This window comes from Oncorhynchus masou, chromosome 29 (genome assembly GCF_036934945.1).
Source record: "Oncorhynchus masou masou isolate Uvic2021 chromosome 29, UVic_Omas_1.1, whole genome shotgun sequence".
NCBI lineage: Eukaryota > Metazoa > Chordata > Actinopteri > Salmoniformes > Salmonidae > Oncorhynchus > Oncorhynchus masou.
Genome location: NC_088240.1, coordinates 44,888,191 through 44,911,372, shown reverse-complemented (window position 1 = coordinate 44,911,372; position 23,182 = coordinate 44,888,191). Strand labels below are relative to the sequence as shown.

The window sequence follows — 23,182 nt, the reverse complement described above, 5'->3', positions numbered from 1 at the left end:
TCTGCTACCGCACGGCAAGCGTTACCGTAGCGCCAAGTCTAGGTCCAAAAGGCTTCTTAACAGCTTCTACCCCCAAGCCATAAGACTCCTGAGAACAGCTAACCAAATGGCTACCCAGACTATTTGCAATGACTCCATTTTTACGCTGTTGCTACTCTCTGTTTATTATATAGGCATAGTCACTTTACCTCTACCTACATGTACATATTACCTCAATTAGCTCGACTAACCTGTGTCATCGCACATTGCTTCAGTTTATTTTAGTAAATACTTTCTTAACACTTTTCTTAAAACTGCATTGTTGATTAAGGGCCTGTAAGTAAGCATTTCACTTTAAGGTCTACATCCGTTGTATTCGGTGCATGTGTCAAATACACTTTGATTTGATTTGATTTTGACAAGTCTCTGAATGTCCTTGAGTGGCCCAGCCAGAGCCCAGACTTGAACACCATTGGACATCTCTGGAGAGACCTGAAAATAATTGTGCAGCGATGCTCCCCATCCAACCTGACAGAGCTTGAAAGGATCTGCAGAGAAGAATGGCAGAAACTCCCCAAATACAGGTTTGCCAAGCTTGTAGCATCATACCCAAAGAAGACTCAAGGCTGTAATCACTGCCAAAGGGGATTCAACAAAGTACTGAGTAAAGGGTCGTAATACTTATGTAATTTTTTTTTTTTTTTGACTACTAACTAGTCTTAGACTATTAGTCATTACTATGAATTCATCTTTATGCAGTTAGGGACTATTGTACAGAGCAAAGGAGAGAATACATTTATAAAGGGTCTCTCCGGGTTGTAAACACATGGGGCTGGTTTCCTGGACCCAGATTAAGCCTAGTATTGGACTAAAAATCATTCTAAATGGAGAATGTCGATTGAACGTGCTTTTCAGTCCAGGACCAGGATTAATCTGGGAAGGGGAAAGGGATCCATGATGTACAGTTAAGTCAGTGCTTACATAAGGTCCCGGGTATCCAACCTCTCCCTTCTGTCCTGGAGTACCAATTTCTCCTGAAACACCCTAGAGGAGCAATACAACAGCATAAAAAGTTAGATTTAAAACATCATTGTGTATGATGAATTTCCAAACATACACATAATTTATCCATACTGTACACTCTACCCTGATATCCAGAGAAATTTACAGTCTGTGCAGTCAACTAAGGTAGGTAAAACAAACACATATCAGTGGTTGTTTTAGCTATAATGGCAGTTAAGAAATTCCCAGAGCACACAGCACTCCTTATCCCAGTCTCCCACCCCAGCTAAAACATTCACCCTCTGGCCACGGTTTCCTATGGGTCCTGGTCCGCCATTGGTTCCGCCATCACCTGCCGCTCCCTGTATGGTGACAGAAACATCAGTGTGGGAACCGTCACAGGGAACAATAAGACAGAAATCTTGGTCATGTTAATTTGGCAAGAAACTGAAGTAAATGGCTCGAAACGGGAAGGCACCATGTGAACCTGTCTAATAAGAAATTATTGTTATCATTTTCCAGTGCAGAACATTTTGCTACGGTGTGCCCTAGTGAACACAACCCTTGTGTCAAAAGTGACTAATTCAAGAGAGCCCATATTACAGGTCATATTACAACCTGAGATTATTTGAGTGAAAATGAGCTCTATTCTTAATTTGAACAATTCTTGAGTTTAACTGAATGAAATGTGACAGTGATTATGTCCTTGACATTACCTTTGGTCCTGGGAATCCTGGGAAGCCCTCATCACCCTGTAAGGAAGACACTTGTCTGTTCATTTGAGCATACAGATATCATGCAAGTTCATTATAACATAGAACATTGATTGATTGACTGGTTGATTTTGTTGGATATTTAAAAGTAGTAGGCTGCTCCAGACAACATTACATACAACATGATTACATGAATTATTTTGGTGCAGATTGGACAGCTTGGACTGAACAGATGAATATATTGTGCGTACAGTACAAACAGTTGCAAATCGCATTTTGTCAAAGGTTGGATTATTTACCTTTCTTCCTTTGGGCCCTGCGATTCCAAATCCATCTCGACCATCTTCGCCCTGTAAGAAGAGGATACTGTGCTTACTGCAATTTGACAGATGGCACAGTATTGTCTACTGACCCAATCTTATAGTTAAAAGTACCATGTGCGTTAAACTAACACCGAACAATGTCGCTGTAAGTGCAGCTGACCTGGGTTCAAATAGTATTCAAAATCATCAAATACATTCATTGTGCTTGATTGAGCCTGCCTGGGGCAACATAAGTAATGAAATGGTCCCAAAAGTGCCTACCCTGCCCATATGGCACTCCAGGCAGGCACAAGAAAACACTTTGCAAGTTTCAAATACTTTTTAAACCCAGGTCTAATATACAGCCTGAGGTAATGGTTGAGGAGAAAACTGTATGCACTTATCTAAACTGATCATTAGAGCACAAGGATAGTATGAACAAATACAGGGCTCTCCAACCCTAATATTCTGTACCTAATTCTAATAATTAGCTGGTTGATAAGCTGAATCAGTTTAGTTACAACTAGGGTTGGATAGAAAACCTACAGGAGGGTAACGCTCCAGGAACAGGGTTGGAGAGCCCTGTACTTGTACCAGGGACTAACTCACAGAATGGGGACAGATCACGTAAGAAGCCAATGAAGCGGGATAGAATGTTTGGTATTAGGTTCTGAGGAGTGAGAGGAGCTCAGAGACATAAATCCTGCTGCTCCTTGAACTGGCCATGACTGTGAAATCCAGATTACCATCAGGAGGCCTAGGAGCCTGGAGCACATCTAAGGTTGAGTCCAGATTCTCTACCCGTCTCCTGAAGTGTGTACTTACACACATCCTCATATGGATTTAACATTGATCTGGCCTGGTAAAAGAAACCAAAGTATGGATTTCTGTCTTACCTGCTTATAGGGTAAGAAAACCGTTATATACAGTGCATTCAGAAAGCATTCAGACCCCTTGACTTTTTCCACATTTTGTTACATCACAGCCTTATTCTAAAATGGTTTAAATACAAATATTTCCTCATCAATCTACCAAATACACCATAATGACAAAGCGAAAAAGATTTTAAGCAAATTTATAAAAAACAGAAATTCCTTTTTTACATAAGTATTCAGACCCTTTGCTATGAGACTCGAAATTTAGCTCAGGTGCATCCTGTTTCCATTGATCATCCTTGAGATCTTTCTACAACTTGATTGGAGTCCACCTGTGGTAAATTCAATTGATTGGACATGATTTGGAAGGCCATCCACCTGTCTATATACGGTCCCACAGTTGACAGTGCATGTCAGAGCAAAAACCCAGCCATGAGGTGGCTTCGGCACCAGTCTCTGAATGTCCTTTAGTGGCCCAGCCAGAGCCCAGACTTCAACCCAATCTAACATCTCTGGAGAGACCTGAAAATAGCTGTGCAGTGGTTTTCCGCATCCAACCTGACAGAGCTTGAGAGGATCTGCAGAGAAGAATGAAAGTCGCCAAATACAGGTATGCCAACCTTGTAGCATCATACCCAAGACTCAATGCTGTAACCGCTGCCAAAGTTGCTTCAACAAAGTACTGAGTAAAGTGTCTGAATACTTATGTAAATGTGATATTTCAGTTTTTATTTTTATTACATTGGCAAAAATGTCTAAAGACCTGTTTTTGCTTTGCCATTATGGGGTATTGTGTGTAGATTGAAGAGGAAAAAATCTAATGTAATCCATTTCAGAATAAGGCTGTATCGTAACAAAATTTGGGAAAAGTCAAAGGGTCTGAGTACTTTCAGAAAGTACTGTACATTTGGAATTTGGGGGAACTATCCCTTTGCCATTGGTGGAAACTCCCTCCTGCCAATGCTTATTGTTTACACCAATCCAATGCTTAAATCTATGGTTGGGAGAGTGCAAGTGCACACTTCAGGAGAAAGGTAGAGAATTTGGAGGAAATCAAAGTGTCACACTGCTCTAAGCCTAAATTCATTTGAACACCATTCCATTGGGCTTCAAATGAAACAATTAATCTCATAAATGTATCAATTTCATAGGATAAGAAGTGTAAGAAGATAATTCCAACTGCAATAACATCAATATGATTTATTACACTTGTGTATTTTATTGTATCCATCTCAATGTATGTTGATCTCATGTAATCTACAATCTGATTAATAGTCAGTTGGTTAACCTTCCCTAGGTTCCAGTTGTGTTGAGCTGACAGGATGTGATGTATTGACTTACAGGTTCACCACGAGGTCCCAGAGGTCCCACGATGCCTTTGGGTCCGGGCTCTCCTGGCTCACCCTATAACGAAAGATGCAGAGATACAGCCAGAGAGAGAGAGAGATAGTAGAGATGGTACACAGGGAGAGATATAAAAAGAAAGAGAGAGGAGAGAGGGAAGAGAGAGGCAGAGAAAGAGAGAGAAAGAGAGAGAGAGCACATTCCTTCTGAGTTGTGCAGAGATTTCATCTAGATTTATATGCATTCACCCCTTTTATTTGAAATAGATGTGACACACGGGCCTGGATGTTTTGTTAGGGAGCATTCTATGTTGACTCTAATAGGCTGTGTATGTGTGTCCAGTAACAGGAGAGTGGGAGGCTTAGGCCAATGTGATTATACTGTAACCTTAAAAAGGCCTGGGATGACTGAAGCATTAGCTAGACTAGAGCGATGCCAATGATGATCAGTTAAGTTCAGTACCTTGCGACCGAGAGGTCCTCTCCTGCCATTGTTTCCGGGGGGTCCCTGGGCTCCTCCTGGGCCCTGGAATAAAACATTTAAAAATCAGGGAAATCTTATCACCATTGACACCCATGACACAGTCATCTAAGAAGTTACATCGATGCTGAAACAATGCCTGTTGTCGTACAGTGCCCTCAAAAAGTATTCAAGCCCTTTGACTTTGTTACAGTGTTATTCTAAAGTTGAATGGAAAAAAACGTCTCAACAATCTACACACAAAACCCCATAATGACAAAGTGAAAAGAGGTTTTTAGACATTTTAGGAAATGTATTAAATAAAATAAAAAAATGAAATATCACATATTCAGACCCTTCGCTATGAGACTCGAAATTGAGCTCAAGTGCATCCTGTTTCCATTGACCATCCTTGAGATGTTTATACAACTTGATTGGAGGCCACCTGTGGTAAATTCAATTGAATAGACATGTTTTGGAAAGGCACACATCTGTCTATATAAGGTCTCACAGTTGACAGTGCATGCCAGAGCAAAAGCCAAGCTATGCGGTTGAAGGAATTGTCCATATAGCTCAAAGACAAGATTGTGTTGAGACACATATCTGGGTAAGGGAACCAAAAAATGTATGCAGCATTGAAGGTCTCCAAGAACACAGTGGCCTTCCATCATTCTTAAATGGAAGAAGTTTGAAACCACCAAGACCAAGAACCTGATGGTCACTGACAGAGCTCTAGAGTTCATTTGTGGAGATGGGAGAAACTTCCAGAAGGACAACCATCTCTGCAGCACTCCACCAATCAGGCCTTCATGGTAGAGTGGCCAGACGTAAGCCACTCCTTAGTAAAAGGCACATGACAGACCGCTTGGAGTGCCAAAATGCACCTAAAGAATCTCAGACCATGAGGAACAAGATTCTCTGTTCTGATTGAACTCTTTGGCCTGAATGCCTAGTGTCACGTCTGGAGGAAATCTGGCAGCATCCCTACAGTGAAGCATGGTGGTGGCAGCATCCTGCTGTGGGGATGATATTTAGTGGCATGAACTGGGAGACTAGTTAGGATTGAGGCAAAGATGCAAAGTATAGAAAGATCCTTGATCAAAACCTGCTCAGACTTGGACGAAGGTTGTCAACAGGACAATGACCCTAAACACACAGCCAAGACAATGCAGGAACGGCTTCAGGAAAAGTCTCAGTGTCCTTTACGGGCCCAGCCAAAGCCTGGATTTGAATCCGATCTAACATCTCTGGAGAGACCTGAAAATAGCTGTGCAGTAACGCTCCCCATCCCACCTGACAGAGCTTGAGAGGATCTGCAGAGAAGAATGAGAGAAACTCGACAAATACAGGTGTGCCAAGCTTGTAGTGTCATACCCAAGAAGACTTGAGGCTGTAATCGCTGCCAAAGGTGCTTCAACAAAGTACTGAGTAAAGGATCTGAATACATTTTTTTATAAATGCGCAAACATTTATAACAGCCTGTTTTTGCTTTGTCATTACGGGCATTGTGTGTAGATTTATGAGGGAAAGAATGTTTGAATCATTTTTAGATCAAGGCCGTAACGTAACAAAATGTGAAAAAAATCAAGGGGTCTGCATACTTTCCAAATGCACTGCACATGTGAAATGTGTGCCAGCTGGGAGGTATTCATTTTGTCTGCGTTTCCTAGAGAACATGTGTTGCTTCTTTCCGACCGCAAGTTGTTTGTGTTTACTATTATACACAATTAGATGCCTTTTCATCAAGTCATATTGTGATGTGCAATACAGCTCAAAGTCCAAAATTAAAATGTGTCAACATACAAACTTCTTATATCAAAGAGGACTAAAACCCTATGGTAATTCATCACTCTGTGGCACATTGAAACATATTTTTTGACTCCTTTTTTCTCCCCAATTTCGTTGTATCCAATTGGTAGTTTCAGTCTTGTTCCATCGCTGCAACTCCCGTACGGACTCGGGAGAGGCGAAGGTCGAGAGCCATGTGTTCTCCAAAACACGACCTTGCCAAGCTGCACTGCTTCTTGACACACTGCTCGCTTAACCCGCACCGATGTGTCATAGGAAACACTGTACACACATGAGTCGCTAGAGCACGATGGGACAAGGACATCCCAGCCGGCTAAACCCTCCCCTAACCCGGACGCCACTTGTCCAATTGTGTGCCGCATCATGGGTCTCCCGGTCGCTGCCGGCTGCGACACACCCGGGATTGAACCTGGGTCTGTAGTGATGCCTCAAGTACTGCGATGCAGTGCCTTAGACTGCTGCTCCACTTGGGAGGACATTTTGAAACAATTAGGTCAAAGATGAATGGGTAGATAGATATACAATCTACATTAATTAGAACCAACGTTTTCGGCACCATTCCTTTTAGAAGTGTTATGTTTTGATGCACAGTAGAGACTAAGGTCTTAACATACTGCAGAACCTGACATGCCAATATCAGAGGTGTGTCATATTCAAAATGGCTCTGGTAGTTTCCTTACCCTTGGTAGTTTCCTTACCCTTGGTCCAGGGTTCCCGTCCTCACCTCTGGTACCAGGTGCACCAATTGGTCCAGCTTGGCCCTAAATAGGACAAAGCATCACACACATGCATCTAAATCAGAAACTGGTCTCCTGTTGAATCAAAGTGATCAATGGATTTGATGGATAAAAAATTGTGTTTAGTTACAAAGTGAGTGTGATTTGAATCTGAAGGACAATTGCCTGTTGGACTTAGTTCAGCTACCTAGCTCCAGTATAGACATGGCTACTATGAAAGCCCACATAATGACTGATACCAATAAAAGTGTGATGAAAGTAATTGATCAAATCTAGCATGGGAGGATATACATGCACAGCTTAAGCTACACAATGTTCTAGCAACAACAAAAAACACAGAGTGGACGGATGCACTTACCCTGGATCCTCCGATACCTGGCTCTCCCTGCACACCGTTACCTCCGGGTTTGCCAGGGTCTCCCTATAACATAAGAGAAACCCATGTCTCGTCTCAATTAAGTTCAGTGTGTGATTAGACCTCTCAGGTAACCATCTTTTTAGCAGGCATAAAAAGCCTAAAAAGCGGGGTCCTCACTTCTGTTTTTCAGGGGAAATGGAAATTCCTTTGAAAATACTGTATCCCTGAAAACCAGAAACATCCGCTTTCCTATGACCCCACAGAGAGTGGTGCTCAGTAAACATGATCAGTTTGTTGAAATTAGATGAAGTGGGTTTATTGTAGATAATTGAGTAGCTAACACTAAGGAAAGTCAGCCCAATGTAAGTAAGGACAGCTGCTAGCCTGATATGCTAAGTTTGATCATCATCAGATAGCAACGGGTAATGGGGATTGAGGGTGCTGGTTTGCCTGATGGCAGATACAGTAATGTAGCTTGGTTAAACATTAGGCTTTCTTAAGCAACGCATCAAGTGGTCAGGTTCAGGGTTCACTTACAGTTTGTCCGGGTGGGCCTCTTCTACCATCAGAACCCTAGTATAATCCAAACAGGAAAGAAACAAATTAAACAGCCACTGTTATTACTGAGTTACCTCATAATGTGGTGGAGGTAAGTAAACTGGGTAGTTCCACAAAATGAGTACATTTTGACATTTTAAGTAGAACATTTTAATTTTAAAAGCCTGTTATATTAAATGAAGTTCCCTTTCATTTAGATCTCATGGATTATTCAATATATCCAATTTATTATAAAATATGTCCAATTTATATATCCAATTTATTATTCAATATATCCCATTTTTTATAAAGGCTTGCTAAAGTGCCAAATTCAGCATTTTGACATTTCCCTCCGTCAACCCTGTGTCACTTCTAGGAAGATTTTAACCCACTTAATCACAAAATCTCTCCAGTTTCACCATCACTGTAAAGCCCTAGTTATTTTGTTGCTTTGACAAAGTCATTTCGAAGATTATTATTTATTTAATGTGATTAGTGATTCATTCTGTAACTCGTTTTAAGGCCAACCCTGTTATGTGAACTGAACTCTAGTTTTAATATGGTGAAACTGTTTCTTTTTTAAAATTATTTGAAAGAAACACCGAACATCAAATCATACAGTACGGCAGGTGAAGTGAGCCGGTTTTATTATTTTGGGCTATGGCTGGGCTGGATATGCCAAGAGATGAGTTCGGATTGGTCTGCCATGTAGCACGCTTTTGTCTGTAATATGAGCTGCTTAGTATGTGTAGGTAATCATTTTCATCGCAGCTTTTTTGAAAGATATCACAGGGACTGCACAAATTTTGCTAAGGCTCTCCACTTTCTGGATAACCGAGTTTTGAAATTAGTGGAATGCCAGGTGGAAGCTAAGGAGATGGAGAAAATTCAGGCGTTTGATTGAAAATATGCGGAGTGAGTCAAAAACAGAACACATAGAAGGCTGTTGTATAAAACACCTGTCTCCAGATTACAGCTTTAAAGTAAGGGCAACCATGGCATCCATGACAGAGAGGGAGAAGCGTTCATCCATGTATACAGGTAACAGAGTCTAGCTAGCTACATTTTCAGATATGATACGTTTCTAATTTTGTCAGAAGTCATTTTTATTGAAATTTAAAGCGTACTGTTAGCGAATGTTATCTGACTGGCTTGCTAGCTAATGTTACGTGTATGATCTGTGTAGTAATATTATTCATATCGCAGGGCCATTTGCATTGCTAGTTATAGCCTAATGTTAGTTAGCTAGCTAACATTGAACCTAGTTTGTTTAGCTACCTGCAGATTTTTGCAGTGTAGTAATGTTAGTAGTTGGGATTATGGTTCATTGTTTAGCTAGCTACATGTTAGTTACATGTCTAAACAAAAGACTCCACTATAACCATTTCACTATACCATTTACACATTCTGTATCCTGCGCATTTGACAAATACACTTTTATTTTATTTTATATAGTGTGTGTTTACCAGAGACGGTAATGTGAAGAACAATATGACCTGCTCCAAAGTCAAATTAAGATATAACGTTAGGCCAACGAGACAGTGTCCAAGTTCAAACATTCTCTGGTAGAATGCTCAGCTTTTATTTCATCACACTCACAACCGTAAGCTATTTTCTGTAATTGGCTCGCCATTAACTTGTAAACAATGATCTTGTTCTGAGTTTATTTTCCTGTAATAATTCATACAAATTAGCTGAATTTAAGACTTGTCAGCTATATGATATGGTCATTATTTGAACTGGCTAGCCAGCTAACTTCACATTAGCTAGCTAGCTAGCTAACAAGCTAGAAACTAACCAAAACATTGTTCAGAAAGTTGGTTTTAGTTGCCTGGTTTGCTAGATTGACCTATACTAAATACATTTTTAAACAAATGGGTTTATTGGTTTTAAAATACACAAGTTATGTCATTTTGGACTACCAGGCTGCTGATGTCATGCAGCCTGTAGTTTTTGTGTTTATACTTTTGTTCATACTTGTTTGATGTTGGATGTCCCTGTAACAAATGTCAACAAAGATGTTAATAGACGTAGTATAAACCAACTTTTAGTCTTAAAATATTGAGGATGTTTAGTACACTACCGTATTCATTATTTTTAGCACATGGCCTCACATGGGAATCCTTAAAGAGATGGGTGGGGCTAAGGCTTAAGAGGGTCTGAATGATGCTGAATGGGTGTAGACAAAGAAAAGCTCCCAGTAGGTATACCAAAATATTCAAGTGCTCTGCACCTCTACTTTTATCCAACGTAAAAAAAGAATAATAATCAAATTCTCCTACAGAAGACCGAATCGAGCCGGTCGGTCACATATATTGGCGGGCTAGAAATGTTTGAATAATGTTATTATTTTGTGAAGCTTGCGTTTGCCACTCCCTGTTGCACACAACAAGCATCCATTCCCAATGTCACAAGGGGATTCATGGCTGATTTAAGAATAAATTGTCAACCCTGTGACGGTTAACCCTGTTACAGTCAACCCTGTTACTTTATTTGTCCCTTAATAGGCACTTACTATAGCCATTTATTTATTTTACCTCTTGAGATAGAACTTCAATTTTATTAAAATGTGTTCTTTATGACAAAATATTCAAAATGAGGTGAAATCAAATGTTTGTTTTTTTACCAAGTTACACTCAAAAGGCACCAAATTGGTGGAACGACCCAACTATTGTGTTTTATTAAACATTAAGCCAAATATCAGACAAGAGCTTTTAGTAAAAGAGAAGAGGAGAGAGAGTGGTCCTACCGTCCTGCCTGGTTCACCGGGGCCTCCCATCTTACCATCGTCCCCTGGCTCTCCCTACGATTCAAGACAAAGTCCATCAGTGAGAGAAACTATTTAAGTTACTATTTAAACAGGAAATGAGTGATGAACATGCTCACTCGTACTCACTGTGCAATGGCAAAAAAGCACTCCAAATATCAAGAATACCTGGATACTGGATAGTTAATTTCCTATACAAAACACTGTAATCTCCAAAGCAGTTCACATTATAGCTTGGTGAGAGGAAGAGAGTCAGGAAGACATTACCACTGGGCCGACATCGCCTGGGTCTCCTTTAGGTCCAGCCACGTTGTTATCTCGCCCTGTGGTTCCCTAGGAAACATAAAGCAAATGGAATCAGATTCAGAATCCGTTTGGCTCTTAATGATGTGGTAGAAATACTTGGCTGACTAGTTTGGTTTGTTTCTCTGTTATATTTACCATAAGAATCCCAATCATTACTTGTCATGATATCATTATAAGGTAATACCAAATGATGATCGAACCAGGATCAATTTACCCATCCCTGGCCCTGAATTTAATCATTACATAAAGAAAACAAGCTCTGATCTGGAATAAAGTGGTCAGAGGATACTCACAGGATCTCCTCGGATTCCGGTATCCCCAATGTCTCCTGCATGTCCTTTAGTTCCTTTGGGTCCCTGAACACAAAGAACACAGAAGTATCTGTGAGTGATAACCATATCAGAATCATGAAAATTAATGAATGCATGGAAAAGTATCAAAACATTATATTTGTCAGGTTGCAATGACCATACGAGGACTCACCCTTCTCCCAGGGTTTCCTCTGTCTCCTGGGGGTCCAGCGACTCCACTCTTGCCCTAGTGGAAGGCAATAAATCAGTCAGCCACACATTACAGTGTGGTCTAAACGTTAATCATAAGTCATCATATTAGTCTCTACTACTGTGGGTCTGATTTGTGGGAACAACTTCAAGCAAAAGCACTCAAAGTTGGATTTACAGTACATTGTGCTATGTAAGATGGTGGATTATAGAATGGATTTCAAAAGCCCTTCTGGCATGGGACCAAGATTTTAAAAGCTGTAACTGTTCCCTTGAAGTTCGGTAGGACAGTCCATGCCATAGTTTAAAATATCTTAAAGTTATGTTTTTCTTACCTCTTCTCCATTGATGCCATCCAGGCCAATATCTCCAAATTCACCCTGATAGAAGACAAGAGTTGTTGGGGGTTGATACTCATCATTAACATTCAAACAATCATCAGTATTATGTGATCAATATACTGTATCGATTATCATTTGAATATACAGTGCCTTCAGAAAGTATTCACATGCCTTGACTTCAACATTTTGTTGTTTTACGTCAAGAATTTAAAATAGATTACATTAACATTTTATTAGTTTTCAACCCATGTGTTATTGCAAGCATAAATACGTTCGGGAGTAAAAATGTGCTTAACTTATTATGTGCTCAAGTCACATAATAAGTTACATGTACTAACTCTGTGTGCAATAACTGACTACCTCATCTATGTACCCAACATATACAATTATCTGCAAGGTCCCTCAGTAGAGGAAAACCTGGTTCAGTCTGCTTTCCAACAGACACGGGGAGACAAATTCACCTTTCAGCAGGACAATGATCAAACACACAAGGTCAAATATACACTGGAGTTGCTTACCAATATGACATTGAAAGTTCCTGAGTGGCCTAGTTACAAATTTGACTTAAATCGGCTTGCCAATCTATGGCAAGACATGAAATGTCTGTATAGCATCGATCAACAACCAACTTGACAGAGCTTGAAGAATAATAAAAAAGAATAAGGTGCAAATATTATACAATCCAGGTGGCAAAACTCTTAGAGACTTACCCAGAAAGACTGTAATCACTGCCAAAAATGATTCTAACATGTAATTGAATACTTATTTAATCAAGATATATTAGTGTTTTATTTGTTATATTTATTTTTAAGACAAGGGGTGTGAATACTTCCTGAAGGCAATTTCTCAATTTCAAAAACTCACCTTTTCTCCAGAGTACCCACGACCACCCTGATCAAGAGAGAGAAAAAGAGACATCTATTGTTAAATATTTTATGCAGAAAAACTACTACATTCCATTATGGTTTCACATCAATTAACCTGATGATTGATACAGTGGTGCTAAATGGGTACTTACCTTGATGCCCCTCTGTCCAGGACATCCCTGGAAACCTTGAGTTCCGTTGACACCAGGAGGACCTCTGTCTCCCTGTCACAGGACGAGAAGTAAGAGATTTCATGTAACAAAACATAGCGTACGTACGCTGTATCGAATAACATTGAGATTGATGATGGTTGCCGTGCATCATCCTACACATTTGTGACCTAGTATTCTCTGCATCGTTGCGGAAGAGCTTGTAAGGAAGCATTTCACTGTACTGTTTTACGCCTGTTGTATCCTGTGCACGCAACAAATAAAATTTGATTTGATTGCACTTTGAGCATCTGGAATTATTACTATTAAACTTCAGAGCAGGTGTATAGTGTGGACTGAGGGCACAGTCTTACTAAAGAAGAGAGAAAGAAAGCTGAACATGTATTTGTGGGGTTATTAATAAGGTTTCAGATAAAGTATGAACATAAATCTGACTTACGGATCCACCCTCATCTCCGGGATGTCCTGCTCCACCTGCTCCGCCTGGACCACCCTGCAAGATAAGAAGTATATTATGCATAAATCTACACTGTATATCTAACTCATCACAATAGTAAAGCACAAGGCCTTTCATCGTCTACAGAAACATTTTCCTAGCCATTTTTTCATTTATACACTTAATATTAGCATACTTAAGTTCAAGTAATAATAATAAAGAACATTAGTAACCTTCAGTCCTCCAAGTCCGACTGCTCCTCTGTCTCCCCTTCTGCCGGTGCATTTGCATGGCACCGCGCAACACTCCCTCTCAGCAATGTTGTCCTGCAAATTGCAAAGTTTACAAAGTTGGAATTGAAGACGGGAACAAAAACAATTGTGTACAGCCAAGATAATTGGTTGATTATCCACTCAATCAAAATGTGCATCTCTGTGACTTGACTGGGACTTAAATTATCTTCCTTTAAGATGTTCAATGTGGTCATACTATAGCTTTGTCCTTTCTTTCCTCAAAGCGTTTGTGTGGCAAAGTTGGGTTACATGGCAGTTGAGGCTGTATGGTACAGTATAGGTACAAGTACAAAAACAGGTAACATTTCAGTAGTGAGTGACTGTAACACCACTAGGGTTGCAAACACTAGGGTTGAAATTTTACCAGTAAACTACCAGATTTTTGGTCACTTTCAAGGATATAGAATTTTATCAAATACATCTAGTGGCATTTTTGGTTACTTCATTTTATCACAAGTGTCTGTCATTATCTTTGGCCCTCAGTGTGGCCTTATCACATGTAAAATATATTTTAAAAATCAACAAAAAAATTATTACCATTATTTTAAAATAAGAAGAGAATGACAATGCTGTAAAACATTATCCTAAATATAAACCATCAACTTAATGAATACCAATGGTGTTTAATATGAGGGAATCAGCATGAAATATCCTTTATATTTTTCTTTAATCACTTTAATTTATAATACCATGTCAATAGGTCTTTGTTGGGGCAAAACTGATGGCAGTGTGAAAAAGACAATAGTTGGAAGAGTTTTTCATTCGATTTTGGATTAGATGCTTTTTTCATTAATAAGGCTATTTTCTCTTGAACCATATGGTCTATCCACCAGAAACAAATGTATTATTTGGACACAGATGTAAAACAGGTAATATTATATATGAATACATTTTTAAAAGTTATTCAAGTATAAATTACAAAATGTGTCATAGATTGCCATAGATTACCTGTTAATTACAGAAGATTCTGGTAACATGTAGCTTTGCAACCCTAGACACCACTCACCAGTTCCTCCAGAAGCTCGTAGTCCAAGTCCATGACATTAACTCTGAGGGGTCTGGTGTACCTGAAGCCGCGGCCAAACTCCAGGAGCACGGCCTCCTCAAACCTGGGTACCCGCTCCAGACCCACCAGGATAAAGCTGTTCACACCTAGCATGGCACAACACACATAAGACACAGATTCTATTCCCTTTCTCCAGGATGTTTCTCAGTTAATGCAGTTTCAACCGCTTATTATCCAGACATAATAATTCTCCTCACCTGAAATTTTAAGTTCTTCAACCTGTCTCTTCATTTCATTATACTGGCCATCCAGACCATCAGTCAGATGTATCACAACCTGTGCGGGGGGTGAACAATCATTTAATTTCATTAATCGTGAATGGCATTTGTTTAAATTTGTTTGCTTTACTCTCAAGTCAAACTTAAAATGGCAGACTTCAAATCTGCTCTCACACAGTTACATGTTTATGAAGATAATTACATTAAGTAAAAAATAAAAAGAGACAAACAGACACACCTTGACCGCATCTGCTGCTCGACTTTTGAACCTGGACCCATATGCGGCAATGGTCTTGGCGTTGAGGATGTAGGGTCCGCGGGTGCGCAGTGCTCGGAATGCCTCGAACAGCATGTCGGAGTTGTCTGTGAACTCCAGGTGGACGGGTTCTGAGGCGGCATCCATAGCCAGGATGCCCACCTGGATCAATGGGATCTGGCCTGACGAGCAACTGATGCCCGTCATCTTGGTGATCCTTTGAAGGATGGCACCCATCTTGGACTCCAGGATCCTCTGGGCCTGGAAGATGTTTGGTGAGGACACATCAAAGCCTACCAACACCTCCAGACTGCAGGCTGAAAGAGAGAGAGAGGAGATACGGTGAGGTTGGCTTGTTGTTGGTGTTTGGAGCTTCTCTGTAACACAACTTTTAATATAGATGTTTTTTTGTCATTTCTTCTTTTCAAATCAATGTTCTATATGAAAGTGAATGTAAGTAAAACAATCATCAGGAAGTGGAATAGATGTGCCATATTATGTCCCCCTGATACCAACACTAAGGAAGAAAAATTAAAATGGTTCTCACTTTTTGAGGGCTCCTGGCTCACGCCAGTGCAGAGCTTGATCCCCTTCACCTCGTCATCCAATGTCTCAAGGATTTGCTCATTGAGCTCAGAGAGCTCCACAAACGTGCTTGCCCTGGCCACTGTGGAGGCCTCACTCGCCAGGTTGTTCAACTCATCCTCAATGTCACCCACGCCGACAGCGTAGATGCGCACGCCGGTGGCCTTTAACGCCAGAGCTGCGGTCTTGCTGTCGTCGGCCGAACTTCCGCCGGTGATGATCATCAGGATCTGGGCGATTCCCTCATCCTTCCTGCTGCCTTTATCTTTGATGAAGTGGTTCTCCTGTACGTGGTGGATGGCGGTGCCTGTATTGATCCTGCGGCCTCCCTTGTACTCGGTGCGGCTGATGGCATTGATTATGTCGTCCTTGTTCTTGTAGGTGTTGAGGTAGAACACGTCGGTGACGTCGGTGGTGTAGCTCGCCAAGCCAATCTGCAGGTTGTCACGCTCAGTGAAGAAGAGGTCGATGAGGTTCTGGATGAACCCCATCACCTCCTTGAAGTTGTCCTTGCCCAGGTTGATGGAGCCGTCCACCAAGAATACAATATCAGCAACCTTGGCTTTAGGGAGGCCTGATGCAGAGAGAGAGAACAGAGAGAGTGAGTGAGAGAGCGAGAGAGAGGGATAGAGGGAAGGAGAGAGGTGCCATGTTGAATCATATCTATAGTATTTATTTCAATTTTATTTTGTATTTATCAATACATTTCTTATACAGAATAAGGTGAGAATGCATTTCTGCGTGGTTTCACTTACTTGGGTCGACAAAATCTGGTGGTGCCTCATCAGGCATTGTTCCGTTCAGCCTGGCAATAAACCTCTCCTCAATGACAGGCAAGCCGGGGAAAGCGGGTACCTGGAGAACATCGGCAGAGCTGGTGGCAATCTGGTTGAGCTGCCTGGAGTCTGCTCCACCAGCCCCGATGCTGATGCAGTTAACCCGGGAGCCTTTAAGCAGAGGGCCGTACACGGACACGTCAGTGGGGGACCTTCCGCCGGTAAGGACCACTAGATGCTGGGAGGCCTGCGCAAGCCGGACACCCGCCGAGGCTTTCAGCTCATTCCTGGTCACATACTCGATGGCGTTTGCAAGATCGGATGATCTTCCACCCTGCTGGCGTAGTCCTTTGATGGCTGAGAGCACAGCTGTTTTTTTGTTGTGGGTGTTGAGAGAGAACTCGGTCTTGACCTTGTCGGAATATTGGACGACAGCGACCCGGACCTGGTCAAGTTGCACATCTAGTTGCTGAACGATGTTGAGGATGAAGTCACGGATGTGGGCGATGCCATTGGAGCCTGTGGTGTCCGAGCCATCGATGAGAAAGATGATATCTTTCCGCCCCATGTTGAGGTTAGCTGAGAAGTAAGACATAAGAAAAGTAAAGCAGGTGGTGTTTCACTTTTCTTGTTGGCAAAATATCTTTAAAAAAGTCAACAAGGGGATTATAACAGTTGAGCCAATATCATACAAAACATAACATAAATTGCCATCATATTCAAAAATATTTTTGATTGGTAAGCACTATTTAGAATTACGTTGGGTTAAATAATCTAGTATGTCTTACCAATATCCAAAACTGAGGGAACAAAACTGCCGGAGATGTCAGTGGTGGTCATGGTGTTGACTGAAGCAATAAGCTGCTGCTCCACTGTTGGAAGCTGCCCGAAGTTGTTAATGGAGTAGGCAAGTTCTGGCTTTAGGGCGATCTGCCTCAGTTCATTGGGGTCGGCATTCTTTGTGCCGATGGCTAAAGGGGCAACCAGGTTGGTCTTCAGCTGATTAACCGGTCCAGAGACGTCATCGTTGGACTTTCCCCCTGTGACTAGAATGACGAACTGAGGAACTCCCTCCTCAATGCGGCTACCTGCTGATTTCTGGTAGATGTTCTTGGAGATCCATTCAAGGGCACGGCCAGTGTTCCGACGGTTCCCACCACTGCTCTGAAGCTTCCTCGTGGCCTGGCGGACCTCGTCTTTGGTGGAGTGCTCGTTCAAGAGGAACTCCACCGTGGCACCGTCGCTGTACTGCACCACTGACACCCTCACCCGATCAAGACCCACGTCCAGCTTTTCCACGACCCTCCCGATCATATCACGGATGGCGGGGAACTCGCTGCGCACCGCTGTTGTGCCGTCAATGAGGAAAACCACGTCCCTCTTTTCTCCGCCAGTGAATACTACGGTTGTGGTGACTGTGAGAGAAGACAGGCACATCAAATGTGTTTGTTGACAACACAAGTTGAGCTGCAATGTCAAATGTGGCCCACCCATTAGGGAAATAGAGGACACTAAATATAATATATCATTATTATTGAGAATACATTTTTGTAATGAACATTTCAGCAGAATATTTAAAAAAAATGATATTCAACTAGACTACAGCATTGCACAATCACATGTGGTGAAACTACTGAAACCCAGTTAAAAGTTCAACAGTATGAATAACACCCCAGCGGTCACTCTCGAAAGTGCAAAAGACTGTTTCTAATAGATGTTGTTGGGGTGTTCATCTCAACAAACGATACAACAATTGAGCATGTGTCAGGTGGTAGCGATTGTGCTCTGTCTGTAGTGCTGCTTTGAAAAACTCCCATGTAAGAGAACTTGTAGTTTTCCTTCTTAACCCACAGCTAGCTAACATCAATCAATCAAAACTGTAAACACACATAATCTTTGTTTTTAGTCTCTTGTGTCACTGGATTTGAAGAAATAGAAATGGTATTGTACCAGCACTTCGTTTGGTTGAGCTTGTGTGTTAGCTATTAAAGCATTATTTTTGTGCCCCTGCTAATACTTCAAAGGTGCACCCATGAGCCGGGTGGCCTTTCTCAAATGATGCTTATCCTGTTCAATACAAAGTGGCACTACGTGCAGTAATTGGTGATTTAATATTTTCCCATGCAAAAATGTAAAACATCTTCAGCTGACCACCTTAGAGCGATTATTCGGCTATATTTGCTATGCCCGTTTAAAAGTCAATATGGAGAGGGCCATGAAGGATAGAGTAGTAAACACTTATTCCACAGACAACTGCAACACTGTAGAATATATTGGACCGGTATATAAAGTATTTGTGTAAGACGTAGTCAATTAGCAGAGCACATGCTCAAATGCATCAAAAAAATATGATTATTTGTACAAAACTTTCGAGTATCAAATAAAAAATCTATTGATATTTTTAAACGTGAATGGACTGACCTTTTCACCTTCTGAATCAGTTTCAAATATTGTTTCAAATTGAGGGGGCATGACAGTTTCTGAAGGATTACTTGTCTTATGCTGTTCAACTGTATTATGACGTTATAAGTAACAGGAGGAAAATCACCAAATTGCACAATTTTTATACAACTCCCACTGTGGAGTTGGCCCCCTCTGTCAAACACAGACGAACTACACCACAACAAACAACGCGTAGTGAGCAGCCCGTTCGTTTGGTATATGCTCTATCCAATCCAGACAATCACATACATCTTTAGAAAATGTGTTATTTGTTCTCCGCTTCTTAAGACGAAAACATTGGTACCAAATATACTGGGGTAAGTAATGAGGAAGTCCGTGTAGGATCGTTTAAATCTCACGAGCCAATGAAAATATAACATTGACGATGACGTCATTTTGGGGTATAGTACCGCTACTAATCATTGGAGAAAAGTTGCACTCATTCAAAGCACAGGACCCAGAGGGTGAATGGGCAACACAAAATATTTAAGTGCCTTTGAACATGGTATGGTAGTAGGTGCCAGGTGCACCGGTTTGTGTAAAGAACTGCAACTGGGTTACACTCAACAGTTTCCTTTGTGTATCAAGAATGGTCCTACACCCAAAGGACATCCAGCCAACATGACACAACTGTGGGAAGCATTGGAGTCAACATGGGCCAGCATCCCTGTGGAACGGCATTCTCCATACACCTCAATGAACTCTGCTCCTGCTGTCAGAGTAATATCATGGTCAGAAGTGAATGGAATCGCTGGACTGTTCATCTGTATTGCATTTGACCTGTGTTTAGTGCTTGCATCTAAGTGTAAGTTCTGTACATGTCATTGCTCCTTTAGATCATTGCTTCGTTGGGTGTTGCTAAGGTAGTTGAGTCATTTACTAGGTTTATAAGGTTCATTATTCCTTTACCATTTTCATCATGCTACTTCTAGCAAGCTAGCCTAGGTGCAAGCCATTCTAGCAAGCTAGCCTAGGTGCAAGCCAGTCATGCTAGCTCATTTATGCGCTGAACCACATACATACCTTATTTTCTGTGTATGCATATCGTTATGTTTATGGACATTTCCAATTTTTGTCTAGTCTCATGCTATGTGCACTGTATTTATAGCCTGATTCAGGCTGTGCCTTCCTCGTGGTGCAGCAACTATACCATGTTTGACATTGCAATCAAATTTCAGTTGCTAGTCCAGCTACTTTCTATGTCATTAGATTGGTGTAGGTCTGGCCTATGCTTATCATTGGTCATTCTCTGTTGTGTGCATTATTTACCTGTATACTACATTGTTGTGTTTAGTCATTTAACTGTGTTATTACTGTCTGGTCATTATCGTGTTTATAGCAATGCATAGATATTATGTTATTACTGTATCCTACCCGGTATATGCTATCCCTAGCTTTCATACGTCCGTGTGCAGTATGTGTATGTACATTCCATCTAGCCTCTTTACTGCCATTCCAGAAATGCCTTGTAGAACCACTTTTGTTATATATGATTATTTCCACTGTGACTACTGTCAATACAGAGGGGTGTGGTGTGGTGAATCGTTATCTACAATAAACCTGATCTGAAGACATTCTTGCCGGACACTGGCACCTTTAGCTCACTACTTGTGCCCCTTCTACATGGTACTCCCGGATCAGCCTTTAGTATTTTCTCAGTGCAATGGCTCCAATTTTGGCTGAAGTGTTTCCAAGCGAGTGGAAGAGCGAACATTCTTTTGTATTTATCCCCGGTAAAGACAATAACGATTCTCCGTCATAAATTGTATCATTTATTTACAGATTAGGGTATCTAAGTTTTGATTATAAACATTGTTTGACTTGTTTGGAAAAGTTTATTAGTAACGTTTTGGATTCATTTTGTATGCATTTTTATGGAGGAAAACTGGGTGGATTATTGACTGAGGAGAGCCAGCTAAACTGAGTATTTATGGATAAAAAGAAGGATATTATCAAACAAAAGGACCATTTGTGATGTATCTGGGATCTTTTGGAGTTCCAACAAAAGAAGTAAGGCATTAATTATATTGCTATTTCTGAAATATGTAGCGCACCTGCCTGGTTGAAATATGTTTTTCATGCATTTTGTATGCGGGGCGTTGTCCTCAGATAACCACATGGTGTGCTATCGCCGAAGATACTGTTTGAAATCTGACACAGCGGCTGGATTAACAAGAGATTAAGCATTATTTTGATGTATCACGCTTGTGATTTTATGAAAGTTAAATATTTATAATTCTCGATTTCGCGCACCGCAATTTCACCGGATGTTGGCCAGGTTGAACGCTACCGTCCCACCTGCCCATAAGAAGTTAATTAACAGTGACGTCACATACCTAAATCTGTTGTTGTTTCTGGCGTAACCTCAATAACAACTGTCTCCACCGAGGACAGAAGTTGCTGCTGGATGTTTGGAAGGTCAGTGAAGTCAGAGACAGATAGAGCGTAACTGGGATCATGTGATATCCTCTGCAATTCTCTGCTATCAGAGCTCCTTGTTCCAATTCCAAAGATCAAGACCCCAAGCTCCTTCAGAGCAGAAGCTGGAGTGTCAACATTGTCAAAGGACCTTCCACCACTCAGCAGGATCAGTAACTGTGGAACACCTTCGGTGCGTCGACTTCCGGAGGAGGCAGTAAAGACATTGTCTCTCACGTACTGCAGAGCTGCTCCAGTGTTGAGAGGTCTCCCACCTTTGTGTCTCAGACCTCTTACAGTGTTGAGAATCTCTCCTTTTGTTGTGTATGTGTTCAGATAGAATTGGGCGGCTGGATCTCTACTGTACTGGACCACAGCCACGCGATCTTTGTTCTCATCCACACCGAGTGTCTCCACTACTCTTTGAACAAAGTCTCGCATTGCTGGGAATCCACTCCTAGTGCCATCAGATCCATCCAGCAAGAACACGACATCCCTCCTGGGAGCCTGACTCTCAACTAGAGAATGTGAATGTTCCGAAAAAAGAGTTTTATTAAATGATGCATAGGTAAGGGAAAAACAGAACAAAGCTGCTTCCTTCACATGACAGTCATCCCTTTCCCTAATCTCAAACAACCATTCAAAGAAAGTGTCAATGTGTGCATTGGACTGAGTGCTATCATAGAGAACATTCCTACAGAGGTACGAAATAAATCCAACATGAAAGGCCTCGGGAGGCATCTACCTAAAATGTCAAAGCTATCAAATACTCAAATCCTGATGTAAGAGTGAAAATGGAACTGATCAAAACCATATTTATCTTACCTAGAATTGTTGGTTTTACTGTTGGTGTCATGGTTGTGACCTGTACAATGACAGTGCTCATAGCAGAAAGAAGCTGCTGTTGGACGTTGGGGAGGTCAGTAAATTCAGACACGGAAAGAGCATAACTGGGGTCATAGGATATTTTTTGTAATTCTCTGCTATCAGAGCTCCTTGTTCCAATTCCAAACACCAAGACACCAAGCTCCTTGAGTGCAGACGCTGGTGTATCTACATTGTCAAAGGACCTTCCACCATTCAGCAGTATCAGAATCTGTGGAACACCTTCAGTGCGCCGACTTCCGGAGGAGGCAGTAAAGACATTGTCCCTGACATACTGGAGAGCTGCCCCAGTGTTGAGGGGTCTCCTCCTTTGTGCCTCAGGCCTCTTACGGTGTCCACAACGTCTTCCTTTGTTGTGTAAGTGTTCAGATAGAAGTGGGCCTCTGATTCTCTGCTATACTGGACCACAGACACGCGATCTCTGTTCTCCTCCACAGTGAGTTTCTCTACCACTCTTTGAACAAAGTCACGCATTGCTGGAAAGCCATTCCTAGTGCCATCAGAACCATCCAGCAGGAATACTACATCCTTTCTGGCAATGCTTTGGTCCACTAAGAGTTTCAGAAACAAAACAGAAAATATGTTAACATTGCTTCAATGAACCTGAGACTGAAATATGTGTGTTGTTTTAGTTGTCCTAGATAACGCATCCGTTCTTACCTATGACTGTTGGGGTTTTGGGTGTGGCCTCAACTTGTACAGTTATGAGTGTGGAGAAAAACTGCTCCTGGACGCTGGGGAG

General features: G+C 41.4%; 1 protein-coding gene across 1 annotated transcript in view; it reads right to left on the bottom strand.

Annotated features, from left to right (window-relative positions):
• The window catches only part of LOC135519899 (collagen alpha-3(VI) chain-like), a 37,580-nt gene extending 15,508 nt beyond the window's left edge, over positions 1–22,072 (bottom strand). The window contains exons 1-25 of the mRNA XM_064945116.1: positions 21,474–22,072; positions 17,484–18,110; positions 16,675–17,274; positions 15,882–16,493; positions 15,317–15,651; positions 15,058–15,136; positions 14,801–14,946; positions 13,735–13,827; positions 13,505–13,558; positions 13,048–13,119; positions 12,894–12,920; positions 12,024–12,068; positions 11,672–11,725; positions 11,482–11,544; positions 11,150–11,215; positions 10,865–10,918; positions 8,116–8,151; positions 7,579–7,641; positions 7,182–7,244; positions 4,678–4,740; positions 4,213–4,275; positions 1,994–2,044; positions 1,698–1,733; positions 1,281–1,343; positions 961–1,023 (exon numbers count right to left, since the gene is read on the bottom strand). Of these exons, the coding sequence (XP_064801188.1) occupies positions 961–1,023; positions 1,281–1,343; positions 1,698–1,733; positions 1,994–2,044; positions 4,213–4,275; positions 4,678–4,740; positions 7,182–7,244; positions 7,579–7,641; positions 8,116–8,151; positions 10,865–10,918; positions 11,150–11,215; positions 11,482–11,544; positions 11,672–11,725; positions 12,024–12,068; positions 12,894–12,920; positions 13,048–13,119; positions 13,505–13,558; positions 13,735–13,827; positions 14,801–14,946; positions 15,058–15,136; positions 15,317–15,651; positions 15,882–16,493; positions 16,675–17,274; positions 17,484–18,110; positions 21,474–21,996 (3,951 nt within the window). The 5' untranslated portion in view covers positions 21,997–22,072. The remainder of the gene's footprint in view (positions 1–960; positions 1,024–1,280; positions 1,344–1,697; positions 1,734–1,993; positions 2,045–4,212; positions 4,276–4,677; positions 4,741–7,181; positions 7,245–7,578; positions 7,642–8,115; positions 8,152–10,864; positions 10,919–11,149; positions 11,216–11,481; positions 11,545–11,671; positions 11,726–12,023; positions 12,069–12,893; positions 12,921–13,047; positions 13,120–13,504; positions 13,559–13,734; positions 13,828–14,800; positions 14,947–15,057; positions 15,137–15,316; positions 15,652–15,881; positions 16,494–16,674; positions 17,275–17,483; positions 18,111–21,473) is intronic.
• Between the last annotated feature and the right edge of the window lie 1,110 nt (positions 22,073–23,182).